Below are 26,130 nucleotides of genomic sequence, written 5' to 3'. Positions count from 1 at the left end.
CATAAACTAAAAAAACATTTTTCAGATCAAAAAGACTTAGAACTTTTTCCTAGCAAAACAGATAAAATGCTACTTTAAAATAATATTGTTAGATGGTTGTAACCATCTAAACTGGAGACAGGCTAATGAAATGGCTTTGGAATCAGAAAACCTGGATCTTCCTGAATTCTAGCCACTTTCTAGCTATGAATGTGGGAATGTTATGTAATATCTCTGGACTTCATGACTTTCTAATCTTGCTGTGAGAATTCCATAAGATCAAATGCATAACAAACTCAGTATGCCATAAGTGCTTGGCAAATATTTGCTTTCTTCCTTTCTCATATAAATTGTTACAGAGATGTTTCAGTAACCCAATTGCTAGCGAATGTTATCTGATATTTAATTTATTTGGTCGATTCTTCCACTTAGCATTATTACTTCTTATCCACAATGGAAAAGCACAATTAGCACTGCCTAAACTTTACCCTGCAAGAACTCTTTACACATTCAAAGAATTTTTCCCAGCTGTTTGATACCTATTGAACATTCACCATATATAAATTCTTTTCAAGGACTTATAGGAAGCAGCAAGTCATGGAAAAAAAGAGAATAAGAAATATTCGTGATTATGTTTTCAAGAGTTGTTCGGTCTAGGTGGGATGATGGGTAGAGTCCAAGTAAATACATATAGAACAAACAAATATGTATATATGGAAAGGATATATGTATAGTTAAGATAAATTTTAATATTGAAATAAGATGTAATATTCAGAGATTTGAAAAGTAGCATATTTTAAAAGAATATATCCTTATATGCTATAAGTGTTTAAAGAGCAGTGTATAAACTGACTTTTTAAATATCACACACTATTTAAATTACCATGCATTTAAAAAGCAATCATTTTATACTTCTTTGCATTTAGCATAGCACTTAGAAATCATGAACAGAAAGAGCAGACTAGTTGTTTCCCAGGACCTGATGACACTCTAGCTATTAGTTCAAGTGTTTAGGCCTGGCCTTGGTAAGTGACATTGGGTGCCTGAAGGATGTGTCAGGTAATTCAGTAAGTGAAAGATGCTGAACTTGAATCTGGATGTAAAGTACCAAAAAAGAGTGAGGCCACAGAATCTAACAGGACCTGTCCCAGAAGCCATGTTCATGTCTACCGTTACTTTTACCACATTGCAATGAGTGAAGGGGTCTTTATTTTGACATTTATGACAACCCACTACAAATGTAAAACAAGTGGACATATTTGAAATAACACTGGTCTGAAGTCAGGACTCAGGAATCGTGAACACAACTCCAACTTCAGGCACGAAGTAGAGCAAGTGTATATCCAACCCCCTGGCCCCAGGTCTCAGAGTCTTCCATTGTATTTGATTCTCTGACTCTGTGACTTCAATAACCAAAGTGCAAAGAGAACACTGTAGCTCCTATGAATTTTAATCACAATATTCTCTGTTCATTAAATTTTTCCCTCAGTTTTTTTTTTTTCAAGTTTATGTAATTGCATTGTTCACTGTTGACTTTCAACCTGTGCTTCCAGAAGATAGTTCTGTATTGTGTAGCTGTGGATTATGGGCACTAGGAGTTCAGAGTCATGAAAGCTCATTTTCTCATTGTCCTCTCCAAGCAGTTTTGTTATTACATCTGTAGTTCCATACTTTGAGGAAAAATGTGAAAATCATGAGTTAGCAGGTTTGCTGTCTTTTGTATCACTGTACCTCATCTGGTTAATCTCAAGCAGATTAGAATTATTTTTTCCCCAGTGCAGTGCCTGGCCTCTGGAAAGTGCAAAGTTAATAATCATATTATTATTATCATTATTTTTTTAGAGAGAGAGAGAGAAAAGAAAATTTTAATATTTATTTTTTAGTTTTTCGGCAGGCACAACATCTTTGTTTGTATGTGGTGCTGAGGATCGAACCCGGGCCACATGCATGCCATGTGAGCGCGCTACCACTTGAGCCACATCTCCAGCCCTAATCATATTATTATTGATAATAATACTTGTATTCCACTTTGGTCTCCATATGTAAAATCTGATTGTAATTAGTATATATTGCTTTAGAAGCAATAGGGTCATCAGGGAAGTGAGTGTCTGGAGGAAAAGTGAGGAAAGAACATCTACAAAGGGAGCATATAACTGTGGATTCCAGTTTTTTATTTTTACAGTTGAGGAATAATGTCCCAGAGTAGTTTCAACATAGACAAGTTTGCACAGATAAAGTCACAGCAAAAAGGCCATAGAGAGGAAAAAGACCCTGTTGAATATTATTTGAAGCCACTAACATTACATTTGATGACATCACGATATCTATAAGCTTATCCATATGGCTCTACTATACCTCTAAGTATAGTGGATATGTGCTTTGGTCTGGATCGATTTCTTTCTTTTTGATTGATAAATTAAAAATGTGTTTATTTATCATATACAACACAGTATGTTTCTTGGGTTTTTTTTGTTTTGTTATGCTGGGGATCAAATCCAGGACCTTATGCTACTAGGCAATTGTTCTACCAGTGAGCTACACCCTAGAGCCAGCATGATGTTTTAAAAGATATTTTGGAACTAGGTACTGTGGTGCACACCTGTAACCCCAGTAACTTGGGAGGCTAAGGCAGGAGGATCACAAGTTTGGAGGCCAGTCTCAGCAATTTAGTGAGACACTGTCTCAAAATAAAACAAAGCCGGATGTCATGGCGCAAGCCTATAATCCCAACAGTTTAGGAGGCTGGGGCAGGAAGATCTGAGTTCAGAGCCAGCCAGCCTCAGCAAAAGCGAGGTACTAAGCAACTCATTGAGACCCTTTCTCTAAATAAAATACAGAATAGGGCTGGGGATGTAGCTCAATGGTTGAGTGTCCTTGAATTCAATCCCCAGTACCAAATAAATAAATAAATAAATAAAACAAAAAGGGTTGGAGGTGTGGCCCAGTGGTAGAAGACTTCTGGGTTCAGTTCTTCATGCCACACACACAAAAAAATTAATTAAAAATCAAATAAAATACATATTGGAGTGGCTAAATTGAGCCAATTAAAATATGCATCACCTCATATACTTTGTGTGTGTCTGTATGTGTGTGTGTGTCTGTATGTGTGTGTGTGTGTGTAAGTGTATTGAGAATACTTAAAATCTACTCCATGATATTCAAGAATACAATACATTAACTATAATCATCATGTTGTATTATGATAAATAATACAACAATATAATATAATTTAAAATTATATAAATATAATCAATATGTTGTATATTTCTTAACCTTTTTCATATCTAATTGAAATTTTGTATCCTTCAACCAACATCTGCCCAACTCCCAGCTCTAGTCCCTGTTCATCATTAGTCTAGTCTACTTCCTTGAGTTGACCTTCTTTAGATTCCACATACGAAGATATCACAAGGCATTTGTCTTTCTGTGCCTGGCTTATTTTACTTAACATGTCTTACAGCTTTATATACGTTGCTGCAGATGACAGGATTTCCTTCTTTTTTCCAAACATCTCCTACCAGATGCATGGTTTGTAAATATTTTCTACCATTCTATAGGTTGTCTCTTGATTATTGTTCTGTTTTCTGTGCAGAAGCTTTTTAGTTTTATGTAATCTCATTTGTCTGTTTTCACTTTTGTTGCCTGAGAAGTAGGCTAGAAAATTAAACAGATTACAAATAGTTTCTGAATTTGTGTTTTACTAAATGTGGTCTTCACAGATAAAAATAGGAAAGCTATTTGAGGTTCTATGATATTTGATGTAGGAATTGCTTCTTTGAAATCAATGGGCCCATTCTAAATTTCCCAACCTCTAACCACATTTTTCTCTACAGTTAGATCTCAGACTTAGCAATAAAGACAAAATGAGAAGTTCTGAATATTTATTTTAACATCTTTTGGTCTGTGGGTGTGTGTGCATGTACACGTGATGTATTTACATCTAAAGTCATAGCTGCCAACACTTTCTGAAGTGTTTTTAAAATATATTTTTAAAGTGTTTTTGCAAGCAATCATGTATTCAGTCCTAAAATCAGAGTAAACTATCAGAATAAACTATGCAAACTTTAAATCCATTCATCAAAATGCCTTTAGTTTTCATTCCAACGAAGGCAAATAAACAGCTCCTCCAACCACTGTGTTTAAAACCTAGAACTCTCTGCCTTACAAGAGCCCATGGGAAGAGAGAAAATCAGCAATTTTTTTGAGTTTCAGTTTCCCAGAAAATGAAGATGAAATTTAGTAATTTTCTCAAGTAAAAAAGAATTCTCTAACTTTCAAATGGAAACTGAGCATCAAATTTCCAAATACAGCATATTGAATATTTTGGTTTACACTTCTAAAATCTTAAGCTTAAAGCTTTTAGCTCATAAGAGTTTCCAAAAACTTTGGTATCTGTTTCATTGGCACAAAATGCAACACTAAGTAACCGACAAGTCTGGTGATACCTAGAGAAGATATGAACGTGGTTGTTATTTTGTTTGTATTGTTTTCTCTCTTGATCTTTGCTTTCTTTTCCTCATGTTTTGCCACCCATCAGAAGATGAATGGGTGCACATGAATCACACCCACTCATTTATACTTGCATCCGGGCAAATACATATGATGGTAGGTTAAGAAAGAAGAATTAGCTTCCCGTCCTCTGGCCTTTTCCTACAAAAGAAGAATTAATCCAGTTGGTTTTTCAAAATGGATTCTAGGATTCTGAGTGTTCCCTCAGGCCCAGGGTAGTTGATAGGAAAAGCCTATAATCTCCTCGGTCGCTTTTCAGTTTGTTTAGAGAATGGATCAAAGCAGGAACATTTTGCTGGGTGGCATGATTTTTTTTTTTTTAAATATATGAGGGAAAATAGCACTTCAGTATCTTTTGTTTAAGGACAAGCTTAAAAGGCTGGAAAAGTAGACCTCTCAGTCAGAGTCCTAGTCAGCAAACTGATAGATTTGAGATTCTGGATTCCTTATTGATGATACTGCTGGTGTTGGGCAATTAACTTCTTGTCATAAAAATTGCGCCAGCATCTTTATTCACATGGATCCTCCAGACTGTCTCTGCGAGATGCTTCTCAAGAGTAATCGTGAGTATGCATCTATGAAGAGTTGTGCTATAGCAGTGTATTGGAAGCTACAAGTGCTTTACTAGTATTTCACAAAAACAGTGTGATTCAGACTCCCAGATATAACTAGCTATGGGCTTTCATGATCATCTTAAAAGAATGGGAAGAGGAATCCTATAGGGGAACTTCCCAGGACAGCACCATCCAAAATGTATTTTGGCTTTGTGTTCCAAACAACTTTTATTTTCATACAGCATGTTAATTTAGAATCAAGACCTTTGATTTGGTCATCTAAAGCACAGGCTAGCTCTTTTTCAAGTGATGCTACCTTATAGTTCACTAGTGAAAAAACCAAATGCTATATTCTAGGCTGCTGGATACAAAGAAAACAACCCATGAGATGAATTTGGTAGAAAGGACTGGAGTTAGGCTAGGGGTCATTTTTAGCTAACATTCCACTGCCTAAAGGTCAGTAATCTGAATCCTTTTTAATCTGAGCACATTGGGAACAGCTGAATGCCTATGCTGAGACATGATTTAAGCTGTCAAATGTCCTCTGACAGCATGCTTACGGTAACGTGATGTAAGGCAAAGGGACAGTCATTCCGGTTTGTTTATACCTCATCTGCTAAAATGACCTCCTCGTGCATGGTGTTCATGCAATAAATATTTGCAGATGAGGGTAACTTTAAGCAAGGCCATATGATCTGCCTCAGAATATCAAGTCAATTAGCAAAGACACACAGACCATAGGCATGTACTAGACTTTGCCCAATGTTGGAAATACTACAGTTTCTCATATATATTAGCTGGTGTAATATGACATAATCAAATTTTCCCCACTCCTCCCTGATCTATCCTTCATATCTCTGTACCTGCTTCATCCTCCTGGTCTTCCCATCAACCTTTATTTGTCTTTTTCTGTCTTTATATAGGTGTTGGGAGTCCCTACAGAGGACACTTGGCCTGGAGTCACCAAGCTACCTAACTACAATCCAGGTAATATCAATCCAAACTTCTGAATGTTTGGAATTAGCAATGTCAGGAGAGCATTGGCCACACAGAGTGTCTGCTTTGCATTGTGAAATTAACTTAAAAGATGGAGTTCAATTCATCTATTTCCTGATTCTTTTATGAGAAAGACATTGAAATAGTAGTTAACGTTAGATTGGTTTTCCCAATTCTGTAAAACACAAGTAGCAAACTGAAACATAATCTGGAATTAATAATACTATGGATTCCTCATTCATTTCCAACTGCCCGATGGCAAAAATAAAAAATTAAAATTAAAAACCCCTAAACTTAAAATATGATCTCACTTTTAAGTACCCCCCAACACACTGTCATTGAGTTACAGTGATGTTCTCGTCTTTTCCCACCCTGTCCCTACTTCTTCCTGTCCACTCTCCTCTCCATCTGGATGAAAGGGGACCCTTAACTTTCCTCAGCTTTCTAACATGTATGCAAACAGAAGTTTGGAGTCACAGAAAACATTGTGCATGAGGTCCAAACAAAGCTGCTGTGGTAAACACATGTGCTGTTCCCCCAAACTTCAAACATTTGGGTTTCAGGTTGTCCATGCAACAAATAGAGATCCTTAATACTGAATGTCTTGATGAGAATAACAATGCTATAAATTTGGCCAAAATTGCCTTCCTGCCAGAGTCTATGCTAAATAAGAAATCTGTGCTATAATAAAACAGAAGTGAGTTGCATTTTACTGTCATATCAAAGTAATGTGCTTTTTTTTTTTACAAAGAAAACTCTCAAGGTTTAACACCAGGAGGGTTCATACTTTGCATTGTTTTTAGTAAGAGTTCAACTTAATTCAAGTAAGTCAAAAATTTTTGAGTACTATCTGTTAGGCATTAGGAGAGGTGCTGAGGCTGTGGGGATGAATACAGTGTGTTTTTGGATCTCTGAAGCTTAGGTTGAATTCATTCATCCACACTCTTGCACTGGTCCTCCTTAGCAGGGTGCCTATTTGTGAGTGCTGCTCCCTTGGGCTTGGGAGGCTTGTGGCTTTGAGCCTGGCTGAGTTTATAGAAGGAAGGGAGCCAAAACCTTAGCCAGAGCCAAGATGTCTAATCCTGCCTTTGCAAATCTTAAGAGTTCATCCTATCTTGGGCATGGGGTCAGTACTATTAATAACTCAATTATAAGGAATATGTTTTTAAAAGGTCATCAGGATCTGTGTTCCAGGAACATCCCTTCATGTGAATCAGAAAGTCCCTTTTGAGTCACCCCCATCCCTAGCCCTGAGGTGCTGCTTCTGCTTCCATACATATGAACTCCAGCAATTAAAGGGCAACTGAAGGGGAGATGGGAGTCAGGAAAAGTGTCAGTTGGAACAATGTTAACACCATTCTGGACATGATTTCCTCACCTTTCCCTTTCATTCCACATAAGTAAGAACACCGAAACTTTGAACTCAATCAGCATAATCTTATAAGTATTTTTTTAATTTTTAATTAACACAGTAATTATATATATTTATGGGGTGTAATGTGATATTTCAATATGTGCATACAAGGTGTAATGATCAAATCAGGGTAATTGACATATTCATCACTTCAAACATTTAATCTTTTTTTGTGTGGGGAATAGTAAAAAATCCTCTTTTCTGGCTTTTTTGAAATATCTAGGTAATTACCTAGATATGCCAACCATAGTTCTCCTACTGTGCCATAAAACATTGGAAGCTATTCCTCCTATCCAACTGTACCCTGTACCCATTGACCAGCCTCTCTCCCTTCATCATACCATTTCCCAGGTTCTGGAAACCACTATTCTATTCTCTACTTCTTTGAGATCAACTTTTTAGCTTCCACATAAAACATGAAACGTGTTATTTGCCTTTCTGTGCCTGACTTACTTCACTTAATCCATATTGTTCATCCATATTGCTGCAAATGTCAGAATCTCATTTCTTTTATGGCTGAATAAGATTCTATGATGTATACATACTACATTTTCCCCCATTCATTTGTCAATGGACCCCTAGGTTGATTCCATATCTTGGCTATTGTGAATAATGCTGCATTAAACACGCAAGTGCAGATGTTTCTTTGACGTTACCAAATTTAATTCCTGTATATACCCAGTAGTGGGATGGCTGGATTGTATGGTAATTCTATTTCTAGTTTTTTGAGGAACCTCCGTACTGTTTTCTATCATGGCTCTACTAATTTACATTCCCACCAATAGTGTGTAAGGGCCACCCACCCTGCTCCACATCCTTCCCAGTACTGGCTATTTTCTGTCTTTTTGAAAATAGCCATTCTAACTGGATTTAGGTGATATTGTGGTTTTGATTTGCATCTCTGATGATTAGCGATATTGATCATTTTTCAGGTACTTGTTGGCCATTTGTATGTCTTCTCTTAAGATTTATCTAAGCCGGTCATTTGCCCATTTTTAATTGGATTATTTATTTTTGTGCTGTAGAGTTGTCTGAGTTCCTTATATATTCTTTAGCCACTGCAATTTTGAGAGAAATCAGTTGCTCTGAACCTAGGAAAACCATCCAGGGTCCATCCACGTCCGCTCTTCCATTTCTCTGCTTTGTCTGGGCTCTGTCTAGGAGGACAACACAGTTTCTGTTTGTACAGTTTTGAAAACTCACCTGGTGCTGACTCAGCTTTAAGATATCTCTGCTGTTACCTGTTTTCTTGGATCTCTGATCAGCAGGGTGGTAAGCTTTCTAGCTACAATGCAAACTCTTTTGCCTGATTAAATCTGGCAAGGTGAAAGGGGTGTATTATTTTAGAGTCTGGCTCCTTCCTTCTTCCTTTCTTCCTTCCTTCCTTGCTCTCCTTCTCACCCACTCCCCATTTAAGTAAGCTGGCTGAGAACTCTGTGTCCTCCACTTCAAAGGGCCAGTTGTCTTATTTTGATGTGGGCAGATTGAGAAGTAGGCTTTGAAAAGTAGGCCTTTTTTTGTTTAATCTTTTCTCCTGGGATAGCTTTCAGAGCAATATATCCAAGTGTCAGTGAGGGGGTTCTGACGAGCCCGGATTCCCAGACGCTCAGCGGGATCATTCTCTAACAGAAATATAAAAGTGAAATATTAAAAACCCTGGAACGTGAACTCCATCTGCAGAGTAGCCGGTGTCTTGCCTGCTTGCACCATGGGAAAAAAAAAAGATCTTGAAAAAAGAGGGAGGAGAAAAAAAGTGCTTTGAGTACGAGGTTTACAGGTTTAGTAGAGCATAGTAACATCCCCTCAAAGAAGTGGGTGTTGCTCTTGACCCCCCAAAATGCTCCTCCTTTGACTCAGCCGCCAGAACACTCCCCCTCCCCCACAACACACCCCCTTTTCACATGCTAACTGAGGTGCCCGTGATTGGCTGAACAATGAACTGGTCACACTTGCTAAAGGGCTGCCATCTTTCACACAATTAGTCAAGACACATTAATCAAACTGGCTGGGGGGAACTGGGGCTGTGCTGGCCTCCTGCAGTGGGGGAAGGGAGAGATTTTGGTGATCCTGCCTAAGAGACCCTGGGTAGCAAAAATAAAGACGTGAACGCTGGAGGGGATTCTACTCTCAGAGAATTAGAAAAAGTTAAAGGCCCAGTTGATGCCTTATCTGGGATGTGGTTGGTTTGTGACTCAGAAGATCCCAGAAGCTTAGAGCAAACTGGATATTCGTGTTGGCTAAAATCTGTTCATATAGTGGTATGGATTTGAACAGTGAAGCCCTCTAAACAACTCGGCAAACTTCCTTCAACCGTCTTAGCTAGCCTTTCCACACCCACTCAGGTCACACCAGCCTTGAGCCTAGAGCACTAGACAGAGGACATGCCAATCCACACAGCAGAGGTTTCACTATTGCAGGGACAAACAGGAATAAAACAGCCAGCCATTTAGAACCAGTTAAGACAAGGCATCAACTGGGAAGTTGTTGGTCCTAAACTAAGTATTTGAAAGACATTGAAAATAGCCAGTTCTGTGAGAAAAAGTTCAAACATTTGTACTTTTCATCATGATATTTTCTGGTTTTTCTTTTCCAAGTCCCCATTTAATAGGTTTTCTGTTGGCCATAGGGACCTGATAAGATCATACCTTAGAGACCCATTTGCTACAGAATCATGTAGGGCTTTTCAGAGGATCAACTAAATATTTGGACACATCTCAGCTCAAGTAAATGGAGGCCTCCCTCCTCCAGGGGCTGCCCAGTCCACCCACTACCTCATTAGATGCAAAGATCCTGTGATAAAGAGAAACTTTTTTTCTGCCCACATGATTGCAGCCCAGTTGTGGTTTTTAATGTGTCGTTGATTGTTTCATCCAACTCCTTTTGCTCCCCTGAAAGGGTCTGTCGTGGCTCTGTTTGCTTCCTTAAACACGGTTTTTGAAAGCGCTCACGCTGTGTGAGCTCAAATCCTAGCATTAATGCACTGCTGAGTTCATTTCACCACACTCAAAAGCGCTGAGTTTAAATCCCTCTCAATTCCATTTGAGGCACCAGAAGACTTTATCCTCCTCCACTAATGGTTCCAAGTTTACGTCTAGATACTAGGGTTCAAGGACAGGAGAGGATTTAGAAATAACAGCCCCTGATATTAGTCAATGCATTTGCCAAATTGGCAATTAGTTCCTGATGTGCGTGCAAAGCATTTTACTCCTGTCTCTTTGATGCCTGTTCCCATAGAGAAGGGACCAGAGTCCACGGAGGCCTTCAAACTTTTAAAGCAATATCTGCTGAAAATCATGCCTGATTTGTGACATGAACTCCACCACAGGGAAGCATCCGGGATTAGCCCAGTTCTTTCAGTCCCAGGAAAGAACGCCTCACACGGGAAGATTTTCCACTGGAGGAACTTAGTGGAAATCAAAAGGCAGAAAAGCAGTACAAAAAAACCCCACAGGGACCAGAATCAGATGCACTCTAAGTGATAGGCCCATGGCCAGGGATAGGCAGCAACGCCCAGTTGTTTTTTGGTATGCTTGCTTTTTCAACTTTTGACCACCAGGTGGAAGCAAGAAATAACCAGGGTGGAATGAGTCCTGACACAGAGCAACCCTCCAGCACCACAGTCTCGCTCTCAGAATGTCTAATTTTGACTAAATGCAGCATGAGAGTTTCACTGCCTTTGACACCACTGTGGGATGGAGGAAGAATAAAATCTAAATAATCCATCTCCGTTGGGATTATAAAGAGCTGTTATGCTTTAGGCTCAAAGGGTTCTGAGCATATCTCTGTGTTTGCTATGAATTCAACCTAAGATTGCATCTGCATTGTTATCAGCTTTGTCACATGAGCTATTAGTCGAGTGCGTTATTCAGTGGATTGAAGAAAAATGTTGAAAAGACAAGGCATTAACTAGGGGCATCAATTCTCATATGGAATAGCAAGTCCAAGCTCCCCTTCTTAATGTCAAGGGAATTGAGGAAGTTGTTTCCAGTTCCCAAATCTGTAAAATCCTGTCATTTAAAAAGTGCTCCCTATATGCCAGGCAATGTTCATAATTATATGCATATGTGATGTACATACACAATATAGCAATATGCATATGTTTGTTGCTAATATACATAACTGCTAATCCCTACCATGGCCTGCCAACGGCAGTGCTGGAAAGGATAACACCATCCTACAGATGAAGAAACAGAGGCCTTCCTCCCAGGCTCACAAAGAGGCATTTCTTGACTGGAAATGGGTCAAATCTGCTTCCAAACCTTGTTTTCTCTCCATTAATCATGTTGTGTCCCTGTCTGATTTCGCAGGGCGGTGTTGAGAAGTCAATGAAATTATTAAATTGCATTTTCTATGTGTTTAACCTTCAGTAGGTGCTCAATAAATTAGGGTTTGGGGGTTTTGCTTTTTTTTTTTTTGTTTTTTTTTCAGCGCTGGGGATGAGCCCAGGGCCTCATACATGCTAGGCAAGTGCTGTACCACTGAGCCACAGCCCAGCTCCTACATTCTGTTTTATTTTGTTTTATTTTTTGCAGTATAGAAGTTCAGCTGCCTAATGACTCACCATGGTGCAGACCCAATGACAGGTGTGAGAACTGATGCTGCCTCTTTCTTTATATTTAGCTCCTTCAAAAGCATAGCCTCCTTCTAAATGTCAGGTGTGTCTCCCAACAACAGAACTGACTTTGTTTTTGCTTGCTTAGACCTAAATGTTGCCTGAATCCCCACATTCTAAGAGTGGGTGCTCAGTGTTCAAACAGGTAGAGTCAGTCTGAGTGCCTGGTAAGGCTGTCCCTGTCAAATGGTCTGTCCATTCTGCTCCTCACACCTGAACTGCTGTGAGATGTTTGCCCATTCTAGGTCCACAAGGCCCTTCCCTAGGAGAATCCTTGTGAACTACCTACCACATAATGAATATTCAGTAAGGGCCACCAAATCACAACAGCATTTGTGTTATCTTCATTCATTTTACCCAAAGATCAAAGATGGCATGGTGGAAAGAGACAGAGTTTTCTCCAGACCAAACTTCTAGCACTTCTAGTAGATATTTGTGAAATGAAATCAATGACTAGGAATTATAAAACTTGGGTTCAAATTCCAGTGGCACCCTCTAGGACTCTAATTATTCCTGTTCTGTCTGCTTTCCCAAGGAAAAAAAAAACATATAGTTATTATTGACTTTATTACTGGGCAATAGTAACTATAATTTATTGAGTATTAACAATGAGAAGCATCATTTTACATTGATTCACAATCAATCAAATCAGGGCGCTGTTATCCTCCATACTTTACAAAAGAGTGCTGAAGTTTTGACAGGTATATGTCTTACTTAGGTCACCTGGCCAGTAAGGGGTGACCCAGTATCTACAGACACATTGAACCCCAAGATGGTGCTCTTAGCTGTGTTTCACATTACCTTAACTGTCAAATGGCAATGATAATGATTTGGTGATTAGGACAATGTCCTACACAGGGGCCCATCCTATGTCACTTTTCCAAGTCCATTTCCAGATGATTATGTCTTTCCACCTAGTCTTGATGTTCGAATCTGTGAGCTTGGCGACGGGTTTCTGGAATGTAATGTGACTGCCGTCCCTACCCTGGGACTCTGGCAGCCCTCCCTTGCTACAGCTAATGAAGCCACCAGCGATCACCGAATCTATGAACCGAGATTGGGCTCATTACTGTTTCGCTTCTGGAGCGCTGCCGAAAGCTCCCGGGGAGTTCCTATTAACATCTTTATTAACCCGTCCCCCACATCAGTCAGTGAAATTCATTTAGATACACAGCCCACTTTGATCTTCATTAATAGTTTCTTCTAGTTTCTACATTTATTTTTAGTTTTCTCATCTTTAATTTATTTAGTGGCAATTATTAGTTTTTATGGAGGGGGAGTAGATGATCTTAAAGTAATTAAGATTAGGAAAAATTGGGAGTGAAAACAGGTAAAACACATGTCTTTCTAAGAGAAAAGAAACATGCAATTTTTATGTTGTGTGCTATACATAGAATATATAAATTATATATATATATATATATGTATGTATTTGTCTAATTAAAATAAATAAATGCATTAGATGTTTAAAAAAAATTTTTTAAAGCAAAACCTGTCTGTATTCTTGTACAGTTTCAGAAGAAAAGGGTTTTCAAAGTGCCAAATGTCATGGAACTGACTCAAACCAGGGGTTCCTTCCTTAACTTTAGTGCCAATGCCTTGTGGAGTCGTCAATCTCTATTACACACAGAGCTGGATACACAAGTGGGTTCTCATGAGTTACTTTTACATTTTAAGAGTAAGGTTAACTAAATTTATTGCATTTTTATTTTTTATCCAAGCATCAACTTCTGTCTTTCATTTAGCAAATATTTATTAAGTGCTAGGTGCTGGGACTGGGAGAATAAAAAAGAAATACAGCATGGAATTCTGCCTTCAAGGAATATAACCCAGAGGGAGAAATAAACCAATTACACAAGGTGGAAAGTACATTATAGCAGCATGCCTTGGGGACCTAAAGAACGCTGGGGAGAGGCCATCTTTATTTTGGGGAGTTTGGAAACGTTGTAAGAGGAAGAAACATGAGCTGAGATTCTACAATGAGAAGGGAAAGGTGATAGGGGTGAGCAGGAGGAAAAGATGATCCCAGACAAAGGGACCAGACATAGAAGCATAGGAAAGCAGGCTTATGTGGTAATATACCAAGCCAGTCAATTGCTTGGGGCAGCTAGAATGGTGGCATCACTGGAGATGAAGTGGAAGAGTAGTCAAGAGCCAGACTGGGAAATGCCTGGTAATCATACTAAGGATTTGCACATTGACCTGTAAACAAAGAGAAGGACTTGAATGATTTTTAATGAGAAGTGATATGGCAGGATTTAATTTTTAGGAAAAAAAATCTTGCAAGACTGTAGAATCAAACTGGTGGTTAAGCAAGGTGAGGCAATAAGCAATGCTCTAGATTCTAGAAGACAATAGGATGTCTGTACTTGAGCAGTGACTGATTAGATTTGAGTTGTGAAGGAACAAAAACCTGTCTCTATGGATAAGAGAGAGGGGGAGAGAGAGAGAGAGAGAGAGAGAGAGAGAGAGAGAGAGAGAGAGAGAGAGAGAGAGCGCACACCATTCACTGGGACAGGAAATAAAAGGGGGAAGGAACAGATTTATGTGGAAGGTAATAAATATAAAGTTTCAACATTTTGAGCCAAATGGAGATATTTAAAAAGCAATTAGAAATACAAGTATGTGATCACAAGAGTCCAGTTTAGAAATGCAGAATTGGAAGTCATTTGCTTAAAGCCCAAGATGTGAATCCTGTTACCCATGAGAGACAATATGGAGAGAGAAGACACTGCCAACCTAGTACCAAAAGGACCTGATAGAAGGAAAAGAGTCTTTGGGAGCTGAGAAGACCAGGAGGTGATGATAATAATAACATAGAAAACCACATGATTGTAAGCTTCCTGGAGGAAGCCAGGTACCATGTGTGTATATTCTCAGTACTGAGCACAATGACTAGACCTGGTGGCCCTTAAATATTTGTAGAGACTACAGGAGAATGACAAATGTTGTCAAATATGCAACTGTGAAAAGATGATAAACCCTGAAAAGCATGATCAAGTTCAAAATCCATTTGTTGGGGTGGATAACTTTAACCTCGGTACTGCTTGCTGAGAGGGAGGTGAGTCCTGACTATGCCCACACCCTTCACCTTCATCCACCAAGAGCAAGGCCCAGCTGCTTCACCTACAGAGACCTTGGGAACAGGCTTCAGAGGATGATGTATCTTCTCAGACTCACAGAAAGTTTTGATGCAGAGTTAGAAAAGTGGCAAGTTACAAACATGAATCAGAATCCAACCTCAAATGCCAAGGAACCCTGCCCAGGAGAACACTGACTTTTTGAGTCCTGATGATGCTCAAAGAAGAATCTAAAGCCTGGTAAAAGCTCCTGGAGCCAAAGAATAAGGAACCTTCCAAGCTAGCTCCTTGAGGAAAAGCAAAGCCAGCAGTTGAGTAGTTGGGAGGTAGGGAATCAGTGTGCGCACGCGCGTGTGTGTGTGTGGGGGGGGGGGGGGGCGTGGACAAGAGGCACAGGTAGGAGAAAAAGGCTACAGATTTTGGTAGTGCACTTTTAAAGTTACTGCTTGAGATACCAAAGTAAGGCTAACAACATTATCAACTATCTAAATATATGGTATCTCAAGAATGCATTGTATTCAGGAAATTCCAGAGGTGTAGTTCAGTAGACCGCACTATAAGATAACCTTAGAGTGATTGTGGCAAGACTAGAAAATGTTTTACTTTGAGCGGAGACTCCAAATGTCCCAGTGATGTTTTATCAATCAACCAACAAATCTCTATTGACTAAGGTTCCCATATTTGAGTCAGTTGTGAAATGAGTTCTATTAAACATTTATGCAAAATAGAATTTATTTATTTATTTATTTTTATGGTGGCAACAGCTCTGCCTTCAGTGAATTTTCTTCCGCTTACTTTGGACATTTAACTATCCCATCTTTAGTTTTCTTTTGCAACTTGCTTTGCTTTTCCTGCCTCAAATTTCAGTTGAACTCAAATGAGAGAACTCTTAAAAGAGAACCGCAGAGGGAGGAGATGGAGGGAAATCTGGTCTAATGATTTACTATCGTCTATGGAAGGAGAAGGGAAACAAGCTACTCCAGATCTGTTATTTTTGAAGGCTAAATGGTGATGTGTACAATGCCTATCTGTTTGTGGACGGTTCCCTCATCGATCGCTTGCAGCTTAACTACTGGGAAAAATCAATGGAAGAGAGACAAGGTGTTTCGATGTTATTCAACATCTGGTTACCTGCTTAAGAGTGGGAGGGTAGGCCACAATAGGCCTGAGGCTTTGACTTGGCTTCCTAGCAGCTCCTGGCGACATCAGTTGCTGTGAGAATGTAGCTACAAGATAGGAGTGGCAAGAGCCAGCCCTATCATTCTGCACAGAACATGGAACCTCCAATTCAAAATGTTGTCACTCCTGGGGTCTGGGGGCAACTCTCACAGTCATCCTTTCCTGGTTGAATTTATGAGAGCTGATTTCTGCCTTGTCACACTTCCTCTTTTACATCCTGGAACAACAACATATTAAGGTATGAGTCAGACTCTACTGCAGTTTTTATATACATTGATTAATGGAATTCTCACAACAACCTCACTTGTCACAGCTGAGGAAATGAGGCTCAGAGAAGCATGTGGAGCCGCTGGTAAGTGCTGGACCCACTCTCTTAGCTAGACCAGCAGTCCTCTGTCTTAGCCTCACTACAGACATCTGGAGACCATTAAAGACATAATAACAGCACAACAACTAACCAATGCCTGGACCTTCCCAGACTAGTTAAATCAGACTCTCTGGGGGGAGTGGAGCCAGGGCTGCCTTTCTTTTAAAAGCTCTGCAGGTGAGGCTAATATGCAGCCCCCTTGAGAGCCACCATGTTAGACCATGGGACCTCTCCAAGACAATGGTAAGAACAAGAAGAGAGAAGGAACGAGACAAACACCTTTTTTTAAAAATCCCCTCTGTATACCAAATGCTTCTTCTTTTCTAATCCTTCCAGCAACTGGAAAATTGTGCCCATTTCATGGATTTGTAAGCTTTCTCGGTTACTTGACCAGAGAGGTTAGGCAGTCTTTCCCCAAGTCCCAGTGCTCCTAAGAAGCAGGGAAGCAATCTGAGCCTGGGTTTGTGTTCAGGTTACTGCACTACACAGCTAAGAAACACACCTCTGGCTCACACTGAGGCCTCAAAAGAAATCAAGCCAGGCCTATAAGAATTGGAGCTTGGGGCAAGTTAGAATTTCAGTAGTAGGAAACAGTTATGGAAGGTTTCCTAGGAGAACAATAAAGCAGAGATACCTGAGAGGAGAGAGAGAAACAAGGTACACCAGACAAGGGAAAGGAGCAGGAGAAAGACTGAGCAAAGTCTTACAGGCACTTATTATCCAGTTCCACAACCCTGTGCAGAAGGAACTGTAATTATCCCCCTTCTACAGATGGGAAAACTGAGGCCTAGTTAAGCCACACTTTCAAGTCACACAATCAGTAAATGGTATATTGAGGAATGAAAACCCGGGTCCAGGGTCCAAGTGCCTCACCATACAGTTTACACTGCTCATCACTTTTCATAGAAAGAGGAAGAAAAGGCAGATAGGGTTTATTTTGCTTAATGCTCCAGAGCAGGCACTTTACAGTCATTGTGTAATTGAATTACTTTAATGTCCTTGAAGGTGACTGTGACCTGCAACTTGGGTTAAGGAAACCGAGGGTCACCAGGGTTCAAATATTTGCTTCATGTCTTGACAAAACTAAAGCAGCAGTCAGTACCCAGATGGATTCAGCTAACTCCCAACATGAACAACACTAAAGCTGGAAATAGTATAAAATTACTAAAGGCTAAAAAACACAGCGCAGAGAGCTCTACGATGGGAAAGACAGAAAATGGGAGAGGACTGACATGGATTTCATTATGCTAATTGGAATTTGGGATATGACTGAATGAGGAAATATTTTAATGTTGTTTGGCCAGGGAAGAACTGTAAATAGACAGCAGAAAGTGGTTTGGAAATAAACATACCAAACGAATACCAGATATTCTTATCTTTATTGGTTATTTTGAACTCAGGCACAATTGTACTGAACAGAGAGTAAATAACCTATATATACTAATGCTTCCCTTAGTGCCCACCTGAGACTATAAACCACCGGCAGAGTGGTTCACATTTGATTGCATCTGACCTTGAAAATTCAAACCATTTTCTTTGATCACTCCTTTTACTCTACAACTCTTAGCACTATAAATTCAGCTTTTAATTGAACTTGCTTCTGAAAGTACAGCAGGATACTGACATCCTTCGGTATCCACAGGGGATTGGTTCCAGAACCTCATGAGATACCCAAATCTGCAGGAGCTCAAGTATCTTAGTATCTTCATATAATTTATGCACATTGTCCCATATGCTTTTAATCATGCCTAGATTACTTATTGTATATAGTACAATGTGAATAGTTGTTATGATATATTGATCAGGTGATAATGACAAGGAAAAAATGTTTGTACGTGTTCAGTACAATTGTCCCAGCAATTTTTTAAATATTTTCAATTCATGGTTGGTTGAATCCTTGGATGGGAAACCTGTAGATAGAAACCTGCAGAGACAGAAGGCCAACAGTAAGCTAGGTGTGGTGCTGCACACTTGTAACCCCAGTGATGTGGGAGGCTGAAGCAGGAAGATTGCAAATTTGAGGGCAGCCTTAGTAACCTAATGAGGTCCTCAACAATTAGTGAGACACTGTCTCTAAATAAAAAGTAAAAAAGACTGGGAATGTAGTTCATTGATTAAAAATACCCCTGAGTTCAATCCCTATTACCAAAATAAGAAATAAAAAATAAAAACTGGGCTGAGGATATAGCTCAGTTGGTAGAGTGCTTGCATTGCATGCACAAGGCCCTGGGCTCAATCCCCAGCACCACAAAAAATAAATAAATAGATACTAAAAAAAATAAAAGGCCAACCATATATTCTTTTTATTAATATTTTTGAGAAAATGGGCACAAAAGTAGAAAGGGTAAGCCCCTCTAACCACAGTCACTATTTAGTGAGTAGTCTTCTACATGTTTATATGCACATAGCAGCTTGAATATGTCAGTATTATCAAAATGTTTTTTTCTTTTGCCAAACTCTGATGAAATTCTTGGTTGTAGTATACAGCATTGGTATATTCCATTTGTATAGAACCAAAAAGAAGAAAATTTTTTAAAATCAAAATCTCATGCTTTAGAAAAAGGTAAGGCAGAAATATCACTCTACATGAGAGTCAAAATACTCTTTTCTCAATTTGGATGAGAAATACAGCAAATTTGATAAGCAACATCAGCAAGCATCTTCTATGGATCTTTTCATGGCCCTCACCTAGAGGTGACATTGGATTTCTTGAATGAAAAATGTCCCCTTTCAATGTGGTTTTATTTGGGGTTAGTATCAATGCCAAAAGTTATGGGAAAACCCTGTATCCAAATATAAATGTTCTAGAATGTTCCAAATTAAAATTACAATTATTATTATTTTTAACACAAATGGCATATAAAATTAGCTCCCCTTCCTTTTTACCACTTTTAAGTCTTTGAAACTTTGCCCTATTGTTCCTTGCATGGCTTTTCAATGTGTCTATGGCAAAGTTTCTTTTGATTCCTTCATATTCTCCTAGCACTTGATACATGCTCTGCACACCATATATGTCAAATAAATGTTTGTTGACTTTACTGAATATTTTGACTCTATTGGTTTGTTAGGGCTGCCTTAACAAAGTGCCATAAATGGAGTAGCTTAAGTAACAGAAATTTATTGTCTCACAGTTCTAGAGGTTGGAACCCTGAAACTGAGATGTCCTCAGGTTGGTTCTCTCTGAGGACTATGAGACAGAATCTGTTCCAGGCCTATCTCTTTGGTTTGTAGATGTCTATCTTCTTTTTGTATTTCTTCACATCATATACTTTGGTAAATGTCTACCTCTGCGTCCAAATTTTTTTTGTGTGTGTGATGTTTTTTGTTTTGCAGTACCGGCTATTGAACCCAGGGTCACTCTACCACTGAGCTATATCCACAGTCCCTTTTATTTTATGATTTTGGTCTTTATTATTTATTGTATGTATATGTGTGGTGGGTGAGTAATAAGGATTTAACCCAGGGATATTCTACCTCTGAACTACACTCCCCAGTTCAGTTCATTAATTTTATTTCAAGATAGGGTCTTGCTAAGGTGCCCAGGCTGGCTTCCAATTTGTATTCTTCCTGCTTCAGCCTCCCAATTGGCTGGGATTATAGGTGTGCACCACCCTCCCCAGCTAAATTTTCCCTTTTCATGAAGAAGCCAGTAAAATTATATTAGGGTCCACCCTAATGACTACATCTTACCTAATTATATCTGCAATAACCCAATTTCCATAAAGGGTCATATTCTGCTGGGTGTTATGGTGTGTGCCAGTAATCCCAGTGACTCAGGAGACTGAGACAGGAGGATCACAAGTTGAAGGACAACCTGGGAAACTTAGCCAGACCCTTGTCTCAAAATTAAAAAACAAAAGGGCTGGGTGTAGTTCAGTGCTATGTAGAGCATCCTTAGGTTCTATCCTTGTCACCAAAAAAAAAAAAAAAAAAAAAAAAAAAAAAAGTCATATTCTGAGTGAGATGCTTGCAATTAAGACTTCAAAATAAAAATTCAGAGTGAGAAGAGGCCTTAAGAAGTCATTAGTTAGCTTATCTAATTTTTTTTTTTTTTTTTTTTTGGTACTGGGGATTGAACCTAGGGGCAAGTAACCAACCACTGAGCCACATCCCCAGCTCTTTTTATTTTTTATTTTGAGACAGGGTCTCACTAAGTTGCTTAGGGCCTTGCTAAATTGCTTAGGCTGGCTTTGAACTTGCAATCCTCCTGCGTCAGCCTCCCAAACCGCTGGGATTACAGGCGTGCACCACTGCACCCGGCTGATCCTTGAGTCCTCTTTTACCCAGGCCAAGAAGAGTATTTAGAATTTTAATAATATTTTTGGCAACATATGGGAGGGTTGTTTTTGTTTTTTAATGTTTCTCTCTGTGCTTTCCAGAATGGTTTCCGCTGTCGAAGCCTCAGAGCCTTCAGATTGTCTGGAACAGGTGAGCATCACATTGGGGAAGCTGTTTTTTAGGCAGGAAGAAGAGACACATCCCTGGACCTTGATCCACTGAACAACCTCCAATGCCTTGACCTGGGGGCTCTGAGTCCCAGAAAGAAGTTCTGAGAGACCCAGCCCCCTGTGAATGTGGGTTTTTCTCTATGAACCATTTTACTTTCAGTGAGTTTGGTCATTAAAATTGTTTTGTGCCCCTCAGTCATGCCCCAGGCCCTGAGAACAGGGAGTGTTGGCTTGCAAGAAAACCTAGTGGGTTTATTATTCTCTGACACAGAGAAACCAAATAACATCATTGAGTGGTCATTGGAGGGGGAACTTGATTCATGGAGGTCATGCTTTCCCAGGCCCTCTCAACGCAGTCTCGGCTCAGACCAGGGCAGACTTTTATTACCAGCTTTCAACAAATCCCTAGTTTCTTTTGCAAAGTAAAACAGATAATAGAGACATTCCGGGAATAGTTAGCTAACTAAGCTGTGCCAGGCAACCTCGAGGCTAAGAAGAACTCAGTGTTTTCGGACAATGACCAATTACAATAACCAGTATTATTTGATCTGAGAGTAATTAGCCGAGCCTCTGTTCTTTTTGCTTCAGTGAGGAGGCAAAAAGGGCAGTGAGGAAAACATCAGAGACAGGGGAAACGAGCTCAAATGTCAAAGAAAAACACACTCACACAGGTGGGGAGAAGTGAAGAGTTTCACAAGCCAAGATCCTAACCGAACATTTGAACATTGTTCTTGACTGAAAATATGGAATAGTTGAATCTAACCAAATGTCGTTTGACTGTTCCATTCCTACTCTTTGCATGCTTTAAAAAGTCACCACGTAGACCGAATACCAGGGCACAAAGGGTAAATACGTTGGAAACAAAGCTATGGACTACCACAGGACCTTGTATTGGGAGGATGACTTGAAACTCCTCATTAACTCAGGGGAAGCTTCCAGAGAATTGCTGCTTATCATTTCATTCACATTTTCTCTTGCCAGTATAGTCAGGTTCCCTAACCCCTAGCCAGAAACATTTGGATTTTCACACTGCCCATGGCTTGCTTTCATTCCACTATTGGTTTTCAAAATAAATGGTACCTCCACACCTGTGAGGCATCCTAATGCTGTCTGGAGCTGCAGCCTCCTGCTGTTTGCCCACCAGCCCTTCCTTCTGGGCCAAGCACGACTTGAATCCCTACTCTGACTTTTCTGACTACACAACTCCTACCACCTCTGCCCATCCCCTTGCCCATGGCAGTGGTTTGCCTCTGCTCAGGCTTTTCTCTGCTCAGATTCTCAAAACAAGGATAATGTCTGGAGCTGTGCTAATACAGAAGCCACTAGTCACACATGGCTATTTAAACTTAAATATTCCAAATTAAATTTAAAGTTCAGTTGTTCAGTTGCACAAGCAGCATTCCAAGGACTCAAGAACCATATGTGTGCAGTAGCTACCATATTGGGCAGAGCAGAAATAGAATACTTCCATCATCAATGAAAGTTCTTTTTTTCAGTATTGGAGATTGATCCCAGGAGTTTCACTGAGTTACATCCCTACCTCTTTTTATTTTGAGACAGGGTCTAAGTTGCTGAAGCTGGCCTCCAATTTGTGATCCTCCTATCTTAGCCTCCTGCCTTAGCTTCCTGGGATTACAGGTGTGCACCATGGCACCTGGCTCCTCGTAGAAAGTTCTTTCGGGCAGTGCTGGCCTAGATTATCACATGAGAAAATTCTTGATGCTCAAAAGAGCCCTGCAAAGAGCAGTAGCATTAGGTGAGCTACATGCTATGTGCTTAGCAGAGTGCTGCTTATATCATTACATTCAATCCTTACAAATGTCATTTTCATGTCAAAGAGGAAGAAACTGAGGATCGGAGATGCTAACTAACCTGGCCAAGGTCATCCAGTTAGGTAGCTGGTGGAGTCAGGATTCACTTTGTGTACAGGTCTCTATGGATTGCCAACTGAATCCACAATTCAATTGTTAGTGTGGTTAAATCAAGAGCAGCTGACTTTTCATGACTTTTCTACATAATTCCTACAGAGGTGTGGTGGAACTATGCTCTGGCCTGTAAATGGGCACAGGTTCTCGCTAGGGGTTTGATGGTGACCTCTTTAATGTGGACCTAGTAAGACACATTCTTTAGACTGATTAGCAAATTGTAAGACAGCTTCTCTGATGTTGTTTCTTCCTAATGCCAGTGATTGCTTCCTGTGGGCATCTACTTTACCATGTCCTAAACTGAAAGCAGTAAGAAAATTACCTACTCCATTCCTGCCCTTTTCCTTTCTATGGTTGCTGGGGGGAAAGCAAAAAACCCAGTTAAGCTCAAGGTAACCAGGCTCATCCTGTGCTGCAAAGATCAATGGCAGCAACAGGGGTGGAGATTTTCATACTTAGAGCCAGGTTGTGCTAAGAAATTAAAACCACTGTCTCATTCTTCTGAGAACAACTAGATTTAACATATGTTGAATGATGGGTTCATAGACAGTGTTTGACATAATCACAAAGACTGGGCTCGGCACCCTGAATGGAGAGTATACCTGCCAGACCTCCTCAGTCCTCCTCCTTCAGGCTCCTTTTAGTCCTAACTGACCTGGAAATCTGTAAGGACTGGGGATTTCCAAATTTCTTCTTCATCTTGTCTATGAAGAATTTATTCCTGTGTTGGAGGATAGTAATCTGTTTGCAGAAACAGTCTTATGTCATGGAAATCAGGGACCTGAAAACTTCTTATGCAAGCCTAGTGCAAAAATTAGGCAAATTACAAATGTGCACCAAGACCTCCAGCATCCCAGCACCATGGAATGTAGAGGGAAGAAGTCTCCACTTTCTTGCTTTTGCTCTAAGTTGGTATGTGAATTTGATGTTAAGTAAGCTGCTCTGTTTTTTGCTTGATTGTTTCATGACCATGCAATTTAATTTTGAATGTCAAACATCAGTCCTGTGGTTAATTGTCTTCCAGGATCTGCATAGTTTTCCCTCTTGTGGCTTTCTACTTGTAAACCTATTTGTGGCTTGTAGAGATGGATGTACTTAAATGATAGGCACTAGATAAGCAAAAAACTTTAAAGCATTGTAAGTAAATAGGCAACAGGAAGGACGTCCCCTACCCTACCACTCTCCCCAGGTTCATTTCAGGCGCCTCTCCCTCTCTTTTTTCCAGGCCAGTCACTAAGCCTTGATTCCCTTCTTTAAACTCACTCTTCTGCCTTCCACTCCAGGCTCTGAATGAGCACCAGAGATTTCTGCAGCAATGCCTTCTCCTTGCCTGTCCCCAGTTCTTCAGCTCTCAGCTCAAATGTCACTTCCTCAAGAAAGTCTTCCCTGGGGCTGGGGTTGTGGCTCAGCAGTAGAGTGCTTACCTTGCACATGCAAGGCTCTGAGTTTGATCCCCAGCACAACATAAAAAAATAAATTAAATAAAGATATTGTGTCCAACTACAACTAAAAATTTTTTTTAAAAAAAAGAAAGAAAGAAAGTTTTCCCTGACTGCCTTCTCCCATTCTGGGCCAGGTACCAGGGCTGTCTTGATTTGGGTTGCTATAATAAAATACCTGCGATTATATAATGTATAATCAACAGAAATTTATTGCTCACAATTCAGGAAGATGGGAAGACTAAGATCAAGGCCACAGTCGATTTGGTAACTGGTGAGAACTCTGTGCTCAAAGATGGTGTCTGTTTGGTGTGTCCTCATATGGTAGAAGGGGCAGTCTCCTTTATAAAGGCACTAATTCCATTATGAGGCTCTATCTTCATAATCTAATTACCTCCCAAGGGCCCCATCTTCCAGTACCATCATCTTGGTGATTAGATTTCAACCTAAGAATTTCAGGAAAAACAGAAGCATTCAGACTAGAGCAGGAGCCTTTTCTTCAAAATGGTCTCTATGCATTTTTGTGATAATTTGGTGAACTTCTGGCTTACTAGACCAAGATGCCAGAAGACAGTCTTGCCCCATACCCCCCAGAGCCAACCACTCACTAGCACATAATAATTGTTTGGTAAATTATTTTATTCATCTCCAAATATACAGTTCAACATAAAGTCAAGTTAAAAACTCATCCTTCGTGTGATTTGGGTGCTTAATTATCTCTCTTGTTCTGCTCTATCTATCTCAGGAAGAACGAAGAGGACTTCCCAGCTAAAAACCCTGGGGCTGAGCTTCAGAAACACTATAAATAATTGAATTTTCCACTCGAGCTTCACCCTCCAGAATCACCTCTCTCCCTCCAGGGTTCCATGCTTGATGCTTTTGGAGTCCAGACCTAGAAAGCATTGTCAATTGGGCTTTTCCGCTTGGTTGAGGCTGCTGTGTCTATCCAAGAAGAATCCTTAATTATATATTTCTGTTTCTATAATTACAAAACAGTGTCCTTTACGTGTACATGGTGCCCAGAGACATGATGGAGGGCAGGCAAGCTGAAGGATAGAACTTTGAGATTTTTTTTCCCCCTTAATCTTAGTAATAGGACAGATAAGAATTTCAGGATGAAGGTTATTACTCCAACAATTGTGGTAATCCCAGGAAAGTTCTTTTTGAAACATTATTCTACATCTAGCATTTTCTATACTTTTAGCCATTTCCTTTTTTATACATTTCACACACACACACACACACACACATCCTTCCCCCTCCTCCCCCAACCTTTATTTTCCAGGATGAAGGCCTTGGAGAAATTCTATTTCTCTCTCCCCCTTTTCCAGGCTGGGCAGGGTTCCTGAAGCTGAAGACTTGGCCTCCCAAATGTTGAAGGGCTTTCCTAGAGACCGGGTCTCCGCCCAGGAAGCACTGGGCCATGATTATTTCAGTGCTTTGCCCTCCCAGCTGTACCAGCTTCCTGATGGTGAGTGAGGAGTGTGTGCATGCGCATGGGTGTTAAGTTTCCATGTCTTCAGTGTTCAACCTGGAGAATCATAAAATCATAAAATGAAGATAATAATTAATTTGCCTGCAGGAATGCAAGATGGGACCGAATCTTGCCTGAGTTTTGCATGAGATTC

At 39.9% G+C, this 26,130-nt stretch overlaps 1 protein-coding gene across 1 annotated transcript in view; it reads left to right on the top strand.

Moving 5' to 3' along the window:
* The window catches only part of Cdk15 (cyclin dependent kinase 15), an 89,564-nt gene that overhangs the window by 50,119 nt on the left and 13,315 nt on the right, over positions 1 to 26,130 (top strand). Inside the window, exons 10-12 of the mRNA XM_076865944.1 lie at positions 5,966 to 6,029; positions 21,070 to 21,118; positions 25,834 to 25,973. Of these exons, the coding sequence (XP_076722059.1) occupies positions 5,966 to 6,029; positions 21,070 to 21,118; positions 25,834 to 25,973 (253 nt within the window). The remainder of the gene's footprint in view (positions 1 to 5,965; positions 6,030 to 21,069; positions 21,119 to 25,833; positions 25,974 to 26,130) is intronic.

The sequence above is a fragment of the Callospermophilus lateralis genome, chromosome 9 (genome assembly GCF_048772815.1).
Source record: "Callospermophilus lateralis isolate mCalLat2 chromosome 9, mCalLat2.hap1, whole genome shotgun sequence".
NCBI lineage: Eukaryota > Metazoa > Chordata > Mammalia > Rodentia > Sciuridae > Callospermophilus > Callospermophilus lateralis.
Note: the sequence above shows the minus strand (reverse complement) of the source record. Positions and strands in the feature narration are given on the sequence as shown.